General features: G+C 50.8%; 1 protein-coding gene across 3 annotated transcripts in view; it reads right to left on the minus strand.

Moving 5' to 3' along the window:
- The window catches only part of VAV1 (vav guanine nucleotide exchange factor 1), a 60,170-nt gene that overhangs the window by 1,512 nt on the left and 45,625 nt on the right, over positions 1–13,033 (minus strand). For all 3 annotated transcript variants that reach the window (XM_025203945.1, XM_025203946.1, XM_006023343.3), the window contains 9 exons: positions 12,277–12,299; positions 11,766–11,811; positions 10,562–10,698; positions 9,297–9,362; positions 7,406–7,437; positions 6,740–6,856; positions 4,434–4,521; positions 3,810–3,924; positions 839–990 (listed from right to left, as the gene is read on the minus strand). In XM_025203945.1, the coding sequence (XP_025059730.1) occupies positions 839–990; positions 3,810–3,924; positions 4,434–4,521; positions 6,740–6,856; positions 7,406–7,437; positions 9,297–9,362; positions 10,562–10,698; positions 11,766–11,811; positions 12,277–12,299 (776 nt within the window). The remainder of the gene's footprint in view (positions 1–838; positions 991–3,809; positions 3,925–4,433; positions 4,522–6,739; positions 6,857–7,405; positions 7,438–9,296; positions 9,363–10,561; positions 10,699–11,765; positions 11,812–12,276; positions 12,300–13,033) is intronic.

The following is a 13,033-nucleotide window of genomic DNA, read 5'->3' on the forward strand; positions in this document are numbered from 1 at the left end:
ATCCCTTTCTGCCTCTGTGCTTTCAAGAAGGGAACTCCCCAGCCTGTATGTCTGCTGTGGATTCCTTCTCCCAAGGTGCAGCACCCTGCATTTGTCTACGTTGAACCCCATCCTATTCTCATCTGCCCACTTTTGTAGTCTGTCTAAATCTAGTTGCAGCCTCTCTCTCCCTTCAAGTGTGCCCACCTCGCCCCACATCTTAGTGTCATCAGCAAACTTGGACAGTGTGCTTTCCACCCCCTCGTCCAAGTTGCTGATGAAGATGTTAAACAGTGCGGGCCCGAGGACTGAGCCCTGGGGTACCCCACTGCTCACATCTCGCCAGGTTGAGTACAACCTGTCCACCACTACTCTCTGGGTGCGTGTATGTGCACATGTGTATATGCACATGTGGGCATGTATGGGAGATGATTCACATGTGTGTATGTAGTAGATGGCACACATGTATGCATGTGTGTAGAAAATGGCATGTGTGTGTGTCTGTAGGAGACGGTAAGTGTGTGCATGTGCATGCATGTATAGGATATGGTGTGTGCATGTAGATGGCATGTGTGTAGATGGCATATGCATGTAGATGGTATGCACCTGTAGATTGTGTGTGCCTGTAGATGGCATGCACATGTAAGATTGTGTGTGCGTATGCATGTAGATGGCATGTGCAGATAGATGACGTGCTTGCATGTGTGTGCAGATAGCAGGTGTGTGCAGATGTTGTATACATGTACATGGTATGCATGTGTAAATGGTATGTGTGGTATGGGCATGTGTGCAGATGGCATCTGCATGTAGGAGATGGTGTGTGCATCCCTCCACCCCCCCTGCCCATCCCTGCACTTACCCGCCCATAGATCTCGCCCTTCCACCAGCCCGGGTTCCCCTTCTTGGACAGAATGCGGATGACATCGCCCTCCTGCAGCGTCAACTCCGTCCGGTCCCGTGCACAGAAGTCATATCGGGCTTTGGCTGACCCAAAGTACCGCAGCCCTCCTCCTGCAGTGGGGGGGACACCGTCACCACAGAGACAGCTGCCACACCTACCAAGCTCCACCCCTCAAGGCAACTTGCAAGACGATTGGCTCCCAGACCCTTCCCTTGCAACATGGACTCTATCTGCTCCCACACCATGACAGCGTCCCTTTCTAGAGGCCACCAGACTGGAACCTACAGACCTGCCATGGGGCCATATGACTTGTCAGTGGGATTGATGCTCCAGTCCTAGTGGACCAATGGCTTGAAGTTACAGCCAAGTAGGTTTCAACTGGCTATCAGGACAAAATTCTTCCCTCTCAGATCAGGGAGGCAGTGGAATAGACTCCCAGGGAAGCTGGAGTCTCCATCACTGGACAAGTCCAAGAAGAGGTTGGAGAGCCACTGGTGGGGGGTGAACTAGGCACAGTAATACCTGTATTTTACTAAGGGGTTTTCTCAAGCCTCTGGGCTTTGAAGGTTGCTGCAGGGGCTGGGAAGGAATTCTATCAACCCCCTGCCCTTGCTGCTACATGTCAAGGGTTTTTTTATTCTGTAACAGGGAACCCTATCCCTGTTACTAGGAAGCAGAGCAGCCCTTTTGACCAGAGTCTTCAGAGCACAGCCTGCCAGTAGAGCAGGGGTTAAAAGCTAAGCCCTGCAGGCTGGTCAGCTAACTGGGGCTGTCAGGTGACTGGGAGAGGGCTCAGGCCAGAGCTATATAAGCCCAGGTCTGAGCTAGCCAGAGAAGCCCAGGCTGTGACAGAGAGTGGACTCCTGAAGGCTCCAAGCAAAGCTGTAGCAGCTCTACAAGTGAGAGCAACCCGCAGTGGGGACTCAAAGAAGTAGAGCCAATGGGTAAGCAGGCTAACTGCCTCCATTACCTTTGTTTGTTATAGCTCAGGGGCTTACTATTTATGTTGTAGTTTAATCCAGTGGTTTGTGGATGCAGGTGTAAGGGAAGTGGAGACCTCATTAGCGCCCACAGGGATGCAACTACAGGGGACCAGAGAGCAAGGCACCACAGGGCCAGGGGCCTAGAGCAGATTGATTGAAGCTAGTGCCTCAAAGCTGGGCCCAGAATAGTGGGTCTGAGCTGGAAGGCTTAGGTATATAAAAGGGGCAGAAGCTACGTTAGCTGAGACCCCAACAAAGTGAGAAGAAGATGCAGACAACACCTGTGAGACATGGGGCACAATAAGGGAAGGTTGGAGTCATGCAAAGAGCCATTAAGGCAGGAGTTCATCACCTGTTGGTGTTTGAGAACCAAAAACAGATCTGAGAAGCCCTGGGGCAGCCTCCCTTGTAGAACCCAATGTAACAACAAGTTGTGACAGGCAAGGAAAGCAGAGTCTGTTCCCAGAAGCAAATTAAAATCTGAAAAATGGATTCTGGAGTGCTTCCAAGCATTTTCAAATGACCCTGGGGATGGCACCCTGTTACACCTTCCCTAGATGCATTGGGTGTTGGCTACAGCCCAGGCTGGGGATGGTGACTATGCTGTGCCAATGTTTCTGCTAGGAAACCCCAGAGGGTCCTAGGCAAAGGATCTTGCCCCTCTGCTCAGAATGAGACTGACACCATATTGGAGGACAGGAAGGAATGTTGTCCCCTGGTCAGATTGATATGGTTTGGGGAGAAGTGGGGGCTGCTCTCCTCTGCAGCAGGAGTATGTCCTCTGCCTGGGATCTCTCCAACATATATTAACAGTCTTTTACAGCCGCAGGACATAGTCCCCCTGCTTTACCTGTAGCGGGTTCAGGGTATGATGTCTGGTCTTTTCTGGGCTAACAGTAGTTTTGCTAGGAGGTTAGAACAGATGATGAATTTGTCTGAGATAGTTTGGACAGGGCTGATCCTGCCTCAGGCTGGGGGTTGGACTAGATGTGGCCTCTGGAGATCCCTTCCAGCCCCACTTATCTATGATTCTATGGGGCTGGGGTAGATCAGCTGGGAGCTCACAGCTCCACCCAGTTTCTAAGGGCAATTGCCAATCCCCCTACCATATTTTCCAACATACAACATGTACTTCCTCACACCAGAACCAGCTGCTGGAAATTGTAATGCTTGGTATATTCAAGAAATATTGTAAAAGCCATTTCTGTCTGGGACAACTGAAAATAAAATGATCCCATAACTCATAGGGAGCAGAACTAGGAACAGGCTTTGCTTTAGCTGCTGATACTCAGGGCCCCATCACACATACAAATTAAAGCTAGATAGAAATGAGGTATAAAGCTGTTACACATTTTCAAGCACTTATTTGGCAGCTGGGTAACTCCTTTTTATAGCTGGATGGACACTTTTAGGGTGTGACAATGACTTTGCAGGTGTGGCCAGTCTAAATTTATTGCACGATCAAATCAGTTCATTGTGTAATATATGTAATGTGTGGCAGGGGCTCCAGTGACTTACTATAAAATCTTTATTTTCCCCGCCCCGAGTCCTTCTGCCTTTAAAATAAAGGTGCTTATTATATTCTGGGGTGCAGCATATGCAAGAAGATATGGTACTTTCTCCTTATGGCCAGAGGGCCTGAGAACCCCTTGCCCCATCACCCCCTTGATCCAAGAGAAGCCTGGACATGGGGGGTATTGCCCTGAAAAAATGCCAACATTGCATTTCCCTCCTGTTTGGGGGCAAAAGCTTCAGGTTTTTTGTTGCCAAAAAGGTTATTTTTCCCCCCCACACAAGCAGAGAGATTTGACCTCAAAATGATTTTGCAGGGGATGGAAGTTGCATCAGGAGGGGAGAGGGGCTTCTGCCCAGTCCCAGGGCTTGGACACGGGCATGGTTCCCCCAAGACATGGGGGCTGGGAGCTGAGTACATATGGGGGCCATACCAGGAGGCCGGGGGGTGCTCCGTCGCTCAGGATCCTTGAAGGGAAACTGCAGGGTGGTGTCAAGGGTCTTGAAGCAGTCCTTGAGGGAGCTCTGCTGGTAGAACTCCACCAGCTCCTGCAGGGGCACAGATGGAGAAAGGGGAGGGGGGTGTCAGCTGGGTCCCTGAGGAGAGGCTGGTGACTCCCAGGCATCTGGGCTCTCAAGGCCTCTGCTTTTACCAAAAGACTTAACTCACTCCCCCTTCCCTGAGCCCAACATAAAACCTAGGCATCTGGGCTCCAAACCTGCCCTTCTGTAATCACCTGGGGATAGAATCTAAGTACCCTCACTCCCAGCTTTGGCTATCTCCAAATATTGCCCCCTACTTCTCTTCCCAAGCTGGGGAGAGAACACAGATTCCCTGCCTCCCAGCCCTGCCCCTACCCCCGCTTCAACCACTAAACATCACTCCCCTCCCTGACCTGGGGACAACCCAGGGGTCCTGTCTCCCACCCTTCCCTGCTTCAACTGCTATTTCCGCACCCATCTCCCCAAGCCAAGGAGAGAACCCAGGCATCTTGGCTCCCAGCTTCCCCTGCTCCAACCAATGCACCCCATTGCCATCCCAAGACTGGGGGTCTTACAACGAGCCCTTTGAAGGCCTTCTTCTCTGTGATGCGATACAGCCCCTCTGATGTCAGGATCTTGATGTGCTTCACCTCCACACTGAACCTGGAGATACAGATGCCAGTGCTCAGTGGTGCTCAACCAGACAGCCAAGATGGGGTCAACCATGTTGATTTACACCTGCTGGGGATTCAGCCCATGGATCCCAAGGAGCCAGAGCTGATTGGCCGCATCCTGGGAGCTGGGTTGTTTGACTCCACCCTCAACTGGAGAGCTGAGTCCAAGGGAGCTCCCAGTTTACCCCAACTGGAAATTTGACCCAATAGGCTCCTACACAACAAGCCCAGCATACAACAGTTGGTGAATTGATCCTGGGCTCTCCATACTAGGACAGGATTGATCTGGAATGGGGAACCCTCGGACACCTAGGGCTTGGCATTCTCTTCTTACTGTACCCCTCACCAGTGCCACATACCTGGCATTCAAAAGATCTTGGCCTTTTATGTTGGACACTACCATATTTCCTGGCATAAAATGCACACCTTTCCCCTCCCCCACGACCCCAGCCCCCAAAGCAGCCCTCCAGAATTGAGCTGTCTTATACACAGGGAAGGTGATATTTCTTCCCTGGAACAGAAGCAGTGTGATGCTGTGCTAAAATGGCTACTACTTCTCTGCAAACAGCAGGGCCGGAGTCCAGTGTTAACCCTCTCACCGCCGCTAGTGAGGCAGTAGCTTTGGCCAAAGAAGCCCTGAGCTGTCTGAGAGAACTGCTATGAAGAAGTCAAGATGTCACAGTCTTGCTACTGCTTTTGCAGGGGGCAGATCCAGGGCGGGGTGCAGTGAGGCAGTTCCCCCGCCCCCCACAACCCACCTTTGATTCCTGATCCACCCAAAATCCCTGGGAGAGGCAGTGGCATTTCTATTCAGGCAGCACTGAGGTAGTCAATGGACTTCAGGGCTCATTATCACCTACCTGATTCCTGCTAATCTCTCCATGCCATAGGTGTTAACAACTCTCTCTCTTTTTCAATGGTCTTAATGTTTCTCTATTCAAACTAACCTTTCTTCTGCAATGTCATTGTCTGTTAGCCAGTTCTGGGAAGGTCTTTCTTGTATTTCCTAGCCCCATAGAGGTGGGGCTCAAGAGGGATGCGGACAACATTGAGAGGGTCCAGAGGAGGGCCAACCGCATGATCCGGGGACAGCAGGGCAGCCCTTACAATGAGAGGCTACGGGACCTGAACCTGTTCAGCCTTCACAAGAGAAGGCTGAGGGGGGACCTTGTGACCATCTACAAACTCACTAGGGGGGACCAAAAGGGTTTGGGGGAGACCTTGTTTCCCCTAGCGCCCCCCGGAATAACAAGGAATAACGGCCACAAGTTGTTGGAGAGTAAGTTTAGATTAGACATGCGTAGGAACTACTTCACAGTTAGGGCGGCTAGGATCTGGAACCAACTTCCAAGGGAAGTGGTGCTGGCTCTTACCCTGGGGATCTTTAAGAAGCGGCTCGATGCCTACCTGGATGGGGTCACTTGAGCCCAGTTTTCCTCCTGCCCAGGCAGGGGGTCGGACTTGAAGATCTACAAGGTCCCTTCCGACCCTACTTCTATGATTCTATGATAGACCGTTTGAAGCTCTAGCTAAAAACCTTAACTCAGGTGACCATTAACTCAGGTGTAGACATGACTGACAGTGAAGTATGTGCTGTAAGAATCTGAATAAGAGATGTATATTTAACTATAACGATTAGAGGATTAATGACATATTATCTTTTGACTTTTTGCCTACTTTGCTATATAGATAGCTAAAAATAAAATTTCTAGTAAATGAGTGCATATTCCAATAGTTACATTTGCTCTTCCTTTGATCTTAAACTGAGTATTGGGCTAGCCCCTTGCATATTACTAAAGCTTCTAGTTTCTCTTTAACTGGATAAAAATGCCAAGTGTTTTATGGGATGATGAATCACACCATCTGCACCCCCCTTTTCAAAATCCTAGCTCCACCCATGGCTGGGTCTGTCCTGCCATGCCAGGAGGTTCCAGCTGCCTCATCCAGATTGTCTTCTGGGATGCTACACCTCCTGGCAACTCTATGTTCCCAGGAGGACTTACTCAATGCCCTATAGTTGGCCATGATTCTGGAAAAAATCTTGCTTTCTACACCCTCCTTTCCAAAAACCTTATTTGTGGGGTGGTGCATGGTACAGGAGATAACATGGTAACTTTTTGTCTAGTGCCCCTTATGCCTGAGGAGGAGCCCCATTTTGGCCCATGAACTGGTCCTGCTATAGGATGGACCATGAAGGGTAGAATTACTTGATGCTGATGGCAAACTCAGCTGCATCCTTGACCCGTTGCCGCACCAAGTAGGTTCCATCGGAGCGGCTGCTGAGAACTTGTTCTGCCTCTGCTCGCTCCATGGGGCCAGCGTACCTGTGGGCAAGGAATGTGGTTATCTTGCAGTCTGCTGTTTGGCCATGCTGCCACGGACATGGATTCCAGGAAGGCTGAGGCAGCATGGTCAATGAGGAAGACCAAGATGGAAGGCAAGCTGTGTGGAAACCTATGAACTGATGTATGTAGGAGGGGTGTCAAACATACGACCCATGGGCTGGAGCTAGGTCATCCAGCCTAATAGCCTTGATGAGGAACCTTCCTGCAGCACCCAGGTGAAAGCTGCAGCACTGTAGGAAGAATCCTTGTACTGCAGCTTGTTCCCGTGGCCACAGGCAAGCATTTGGGATGCCTGACCTCTTTTCATTGGGTTCTGGGTCTTGCATGTACTGGATCTGGCATGGTGGAAGATGGTCCATGGGCCTGATCCAGCCCTCAGGACTGGTCCTACCCCATTCATCTACCCCACAGGGCCAGGCAAGATTGACCCTCTAGCATATGTGCTTTCACAACACCCCAGACTAACAAGCAATTAAACACACCATGGAGCAAGCACAGAAATGCTGGAATTGTGTCACTTTTACTTACCAAGAGTAAATGGAGAGATCTGGGGGAGGTGTCTGGAGGGGGGAAAAGAAAGGTCTTAGTTCCTTGGTTGTAATCACAACAGGTGAAAAAAGAGTGCAATCTGGCTCAGGAGACCAGAGTTTAAAAGAGCCTTGACAACAAAGTTCTGATGTTCATGGGTTTAAAAACAAGGCCCTGCTTCACTGGGAACTGTGCAGACCCCAGAGGAATCATAGAATCACAGAGAAGCTGGGCAGAAAGGTACCTCCAGAAGTCACATCTAGTCCAAGCCCCTGCCTGAGGCAGGATCACCCCTATCCAAACCATCCAGGGTAAATCCATAGTCTAACCTTTTCCTAAAACTATTGTCAACCCTGACACAACACAAGACACCACACCCAGACCTGCCACAGAGAGAGAATGGGGACAGTAGCAGCCCAGGTCCTGCTGCTGTAAAAGGTTGGTAACATGCACTCAAGAGATCCCAGGTGGAGGCTGTAGCCCCACTACACTGAGAACCCCCCCCCCCCCACACACACACACACACCACCCCAGTCCGTACCAATCTGACCATGCGATTAAATTCCTTCCTAACCCCAAATCTGGCATTAGTCTGAACCTGAGCAAAGGGGCAAAACCCTCTAGCCAGGAGTCTCCATCTTTAAGTCCCAGCAGGAGCATTCCAGGTGCCATCCCCAGCCTGGGCTGAAGCAATACCTCTGAGGGAGGCTTAAAAACACCCTGACAAATGTAGCAGAAAGGGGTGAGGGGGCAAGCAGCAAAGCCCAGCAGCCTGGGTAATCCCCACAGTAAAACATAGGCATTGCTATACCTAGATCATGCCTGACTAGTGGCTGGCCAGCCTCTCCTTGAACCTGATGGAAAGTCCACAACTCCCCAGGCATCTATTTCACTGCCTCACTGCTCTAACAGCAAAGAAGTTTTTCCTGATCTCCAATCTAAACCTATCTGGCTGCAAGTTCAAGACATTGGTCCATGTCCTACTCTCTGCAGCAAGACCGAAAAAGTGCTTTCCTTCTTTATGGCAGCCCTTCAAGTATTTGAAAACTACTATCAAGTCCCCTCTTAAGTGCCTTTTCCGCAAGCTGAACATGTCTAGCTCCTTCAGCCTCTCCCCATATGACTTGCTTTCCAAGCCCTTGATCATCTTTGTCACCTGCCTCTGAAATCTCTCAAACTTTTCCATGCCCTTTTTAAAATGTGGAGCCCAAAATACACACAATGCTCTAGATGAGGCCTAACTAGTGTAGAGTAGGCACTGTCACCTCCTACGTCTTGCACCTAATGTGTCTATTGATGCCACCAAAAAAAATGTTTGCCTTTTGTGCAGGAGATCGAGCAAGCCCCCACATAGCACAAGACAATGTACAGACCCCTCCTTCCCCCACACTTGTGCCAGGTACTGCACAGACCCTGCCTGAGACTGGGAGGGATCTCCAACAGGAATTGCCCAGACCCCCATTGACAGCAGGAGTCTGTTATGTGACATGAATGAATCTCAGCCAGGATCAAGGGCCCCATGGTCCAGGAACACCGCAAAGCTGGTCAGGGCAGCATGAGGCTGGGTCCTGCCCTGAGATCTCCTGAGAGGCAAAGACCTTACAACAGGGAGGGGAAATGTAGGAAGAACCACTTCTGGTTTGAAGACCAACTAATGAAGGAACAAGATGGAGGGATGTGCCTAAGGCTGCATGAGTTATCAGTGGCAGGGCAGGTCTCCTGAATCCCAGTCCAGTGCTTTGACCATAAATCCTTCTGCTAAATGGGATAGGGCTAAGACTGACATCTTTCTGATCCCCCTGCCCCATACCGGGCAGCCAAATCCACAGATAAAAACCCCCAGAAGTTACCGCTCTGATGCACAGCAAACCCAGAAGGAAGTGTTACTTACATACACATACGGCTTCACCTTCCTGCAGGGGAACCAACCGACCTCATTCGTGGATGTGTTTCTTCCCTGAAAGCGACAGCAGTATAAGCCGAGACCCAACTGGGGCAGATCCATCCCCAGGCCCCAGACAGAAGGATCAGGCAGAGTCATCCCTTAGGAAAAGAAGTCCGTCCAGACTGGGCTATATAAGCTCACAATGGACAACAGCAGGCTGTCTGGGCAAAACCTCCTTGCTATGATTCTGGCCTGCTTGTTGTATGCAAGGGAATATGGTAACAGACTCTGGGCCCTGACCCCACTGACTTAGACCCTCCTGCCTGTTCCTAGTTACTCTTGCTTCTGTCTCGGACCTCCCAACCTGGATCAACTGCTTGCCCTGACCAGGATCTCATCTGTCCCCACAGCTTATTATCAGGGACTAGGCTGATGCCTGGCTTGGATCTGAGCTTCCACTCCAGTCACCCCCTCATCTAGCACAACTTACTGAGGCCCACTGTCTATGCCTGGATCAAACCTGACAGGTGGCCAAAGCCAATGCACATCAGACCTATGGTGATGGGCCAAGAGGCCTTTGCTGGGCCTGATATTCAGCCCAAAACTACATCATGAAAGCCATAGTCTGATTCCCTCCTGCCCCTATTCTCTTCTGCAGTGTTTCCCAAAAGACTTTTTTTGACCCCAAAGCTGACCTTTTTCACAGGAAAAAGGAATATTTCCCAGCTCACTTGAAGCTGGACACCTGATGACAGACAACCTCAGTGAAACCAATGGGCATCTTTTCATTGACTGGGGTGGTTTTGGAAACAGCTCCCATTGACTTTTGCATGGCTTGGGAGCTCCTAGCCCCCTTGGGGAACCAAGTCTGGGGGCAACTGGCTGATGGCAATGGGCAATGACCCCTCATGAAGTGGCTCTCTAAAGCAAACACTGCGAACCCAGGCTGGGGCCACAGAGGTATTTTTAACTGTCTTACTGAAGTGCGTAAATTCTATTGGTTTCAATGAATAGATGTCTAAATACCTTTGTAGACTGCCACGCAGACAAGAAGGTCACTAAGGTTCTCTCTGGGGTGCTAGCCTGCACTGCTTGGTTTCACCCCTGGGCACTCTGATTGGGGTAGTCAGGTACAAGAATCAAAGCAGCACTGGCAGAAGCCAAAGCTGTGGATCATGGGTTTAAATCCCTCCTCCCCTAAATCCCCAGGCAAGTCGCCACATGGTTAGGTCTCCTCCACCACCTGTGGCTACCCCGTTGGGTGGACCTACCTCCCACCAGATCTGTTCTGCCTCAGCTTTTGTCAGCTCTACGATGTCGCCCTGGTTGAGACGCAAGGGCAGGCCGAAAGCTACAGGTGGCGGCGGCAGTCCATAATAGTCCTGGCAGACCTCCATCTTAGGCAAACCTAGGGAACAGAGGAGATGGAAGACCCCACCATACCACCCCCAGTTGTCTCCCCACAGCCACCACATGCCACACAGAAGGCCTGGACCCAACTTTCCATGGAGATGACTATGGAGTGACCCATCTCTATGCTTGGGCTATAGCAGATCTTCCTTTGGGCTACACCATGCTCCTTGAACCTGCATCAAGCCAGATCTCCCACGAGTCATTGAGAACCACCCTTACAAGGTTCAGGGGCCCATCTACCCTAGCATCAGGCTTCCTTATGTGATTGATAGGACCAGTAACCTGGTCTCCTCGTGGACCCGTTTGGTAAGGGTTGGACACTGTATAGGATCATAAGAAGGTAGGGCTGGAGAGACCTCATGAGGTCATCCAGTCCAGCCCCATACTCAATATATCCCAGGATGCACCAGGGCTCCAGAGAAGAGGGGCAACAGTCCCTCATAGTTTCATAGTTGTTAAGAGCTGGAAGGGGCCTTACAGGTCATGGGGTCCAGCCCCCTACGCTTGGGCAGGAAAGACTGCTGGGATCAGATGACCCCAGCAAGGTGGGTATTAAGATACTTTCTGAAGATTGCCAGGGTGAATGACCTTAGCAACTCTGGGGGAGCCTGTTCCAAACCCTCAGTTCTCAACTTGTAAAGAAGTTTTTCCTGATGTCTAGCCTGAAGTGATCCTCCATCAGCTTGTGCCCATTATTTCTTGTCCTGCCCTGCAGGGCCTTGGTGAGTAGATGCTCCCCCAGGCCCTGATGTACACACCTGATATATTTATAGGCTGCCACCAAGTCCACTCTGAGTCTTCTCTTCTCCAGGCTGAACAGTCCCAAGTCCCAATACCACAACAGAACTAGTGAACTACTATCCTGGAGATCCTTTGTGGGAATGAAAGTGTGTGCGGTTCTCCTAGACACCCCCTTGCCCCCACAGCTTGTACTGCCCAGGGTCACCAGTAGGGTTCCCCCTTCTTCTGCTCAATTCAAGGAGGCAAAATCCTTCTGACCCCTGAGCTGGTGATCTGCACCTGCCACAAAGCATGAAGGTGGGTGCCCAGAATGCAGCTTACCAAGGTCATTCTTCCTTTTCTCTTGGGTGTGTCGATTGGATTTGTTCTGCAGAAGGGAAAAACCAAGGATCAGCAGGTGGTACCAGGCTGCAGTTCAAAGGTCACAGACCCTTCTATAAATAAGGTGGGGGAGGGTGACTATTGGGGGCAGAACTGGAGAGAAGGGGTCAGGTTTCAGGAGGGAAGAATTCAGGGTCTCACTCAGGGGCCAGCTCACCATGCATCCATTCCAGCCAGCATTGTCTCACTCTCATGGCAGCAGTGCTGACTAACAGGTAGAGAGCTGGACCATACAGGCCCAAGTTCTGTTCCCCGCCTTGCTCTGTGCCTGTTTCCCACCTGCCCTGCATTCACATAGATTCTTTGGGGTTGGCTTGGCTTCATTGTACCCCCTGAATCCAGCATAATGAAGGCCTCTCTGCTGAGTCCTCCTACCGTAATGCAACTAATAAATCCACCTCCCAATGAGAACCCACCCCCCATTGAAAATCTAAAGGCTTTTTTTCTTTACCTTTTTTAACACAGACCCTGAATCTGGAGCGGGAGGGAAAAAAAGGGGAATTACTTGAAAGATAATGCAAAAGACAAGTAGGTTTTATTGATTTCCCCTTTGCAGGTCCCTGGCAAAGACCAGGGGGGCTGGAACTGATAACCTGCTTCCAGGGACACAGAGGCAGTGAAAGAGTTAATCCAGAGGCTTTCCGCTTGGCCCTTCCTTCCCCTGAGCTTACATTCAACCCCTTGCATCTGGGACCCACCCTTAGAGCCATCCCAGAATGCTTTGTGGCACTCTGCCCCAGAGGCCACCCCAGTTTCCTTCCCATTACTCCCTGCCCCTGCCCCCACAGGACCCCATAATGCTTTGTGCCCCTGAGCCCCGTTGTATCCCAAAACCCTTCATAACACTCGCCACTCCAGTGGTAACCCAGAATGCTTTGCACCACAGGCTATCTATCCCAGAATCCTTCATTAGACTCCCCACCCCCAGCAGCATCCCAGAATGCTTTGTGCCACTTTGCCCTTTCTGTATCCCAGAACTCTTCACATCAAGCTCCCTAATGGCATCCCAGAATGCTTTGCACTACAACTGCCCCCCCCACATCTGACACCACTCCCCACCCCCAAAAGTATCCCAGAATCCTTTGCACCACTTTGCCCCTGCTGTATCCAAAAATGCTTCACACAACTTCACCCCTGACCCCTAGCCATATCCCAGAATGCTTTGCAGCACTTTGTCTCAGAGGCTTCCCAGAATCCCTTGCTCCGAA

Source organism: Alligator sinensis, unplaced genomic scaffold (assembly GCF_000455745.1).
Source record: "Alligator sinensis unplaced genomic scaffold, ASM45574v1 scaffold707_1, whole genome shotgun sequence".
NCBI lineage: Eukaryota > Metazoa > Chordata > Crocodylia > Alligatoridae > Alligator > Alligator sinensis.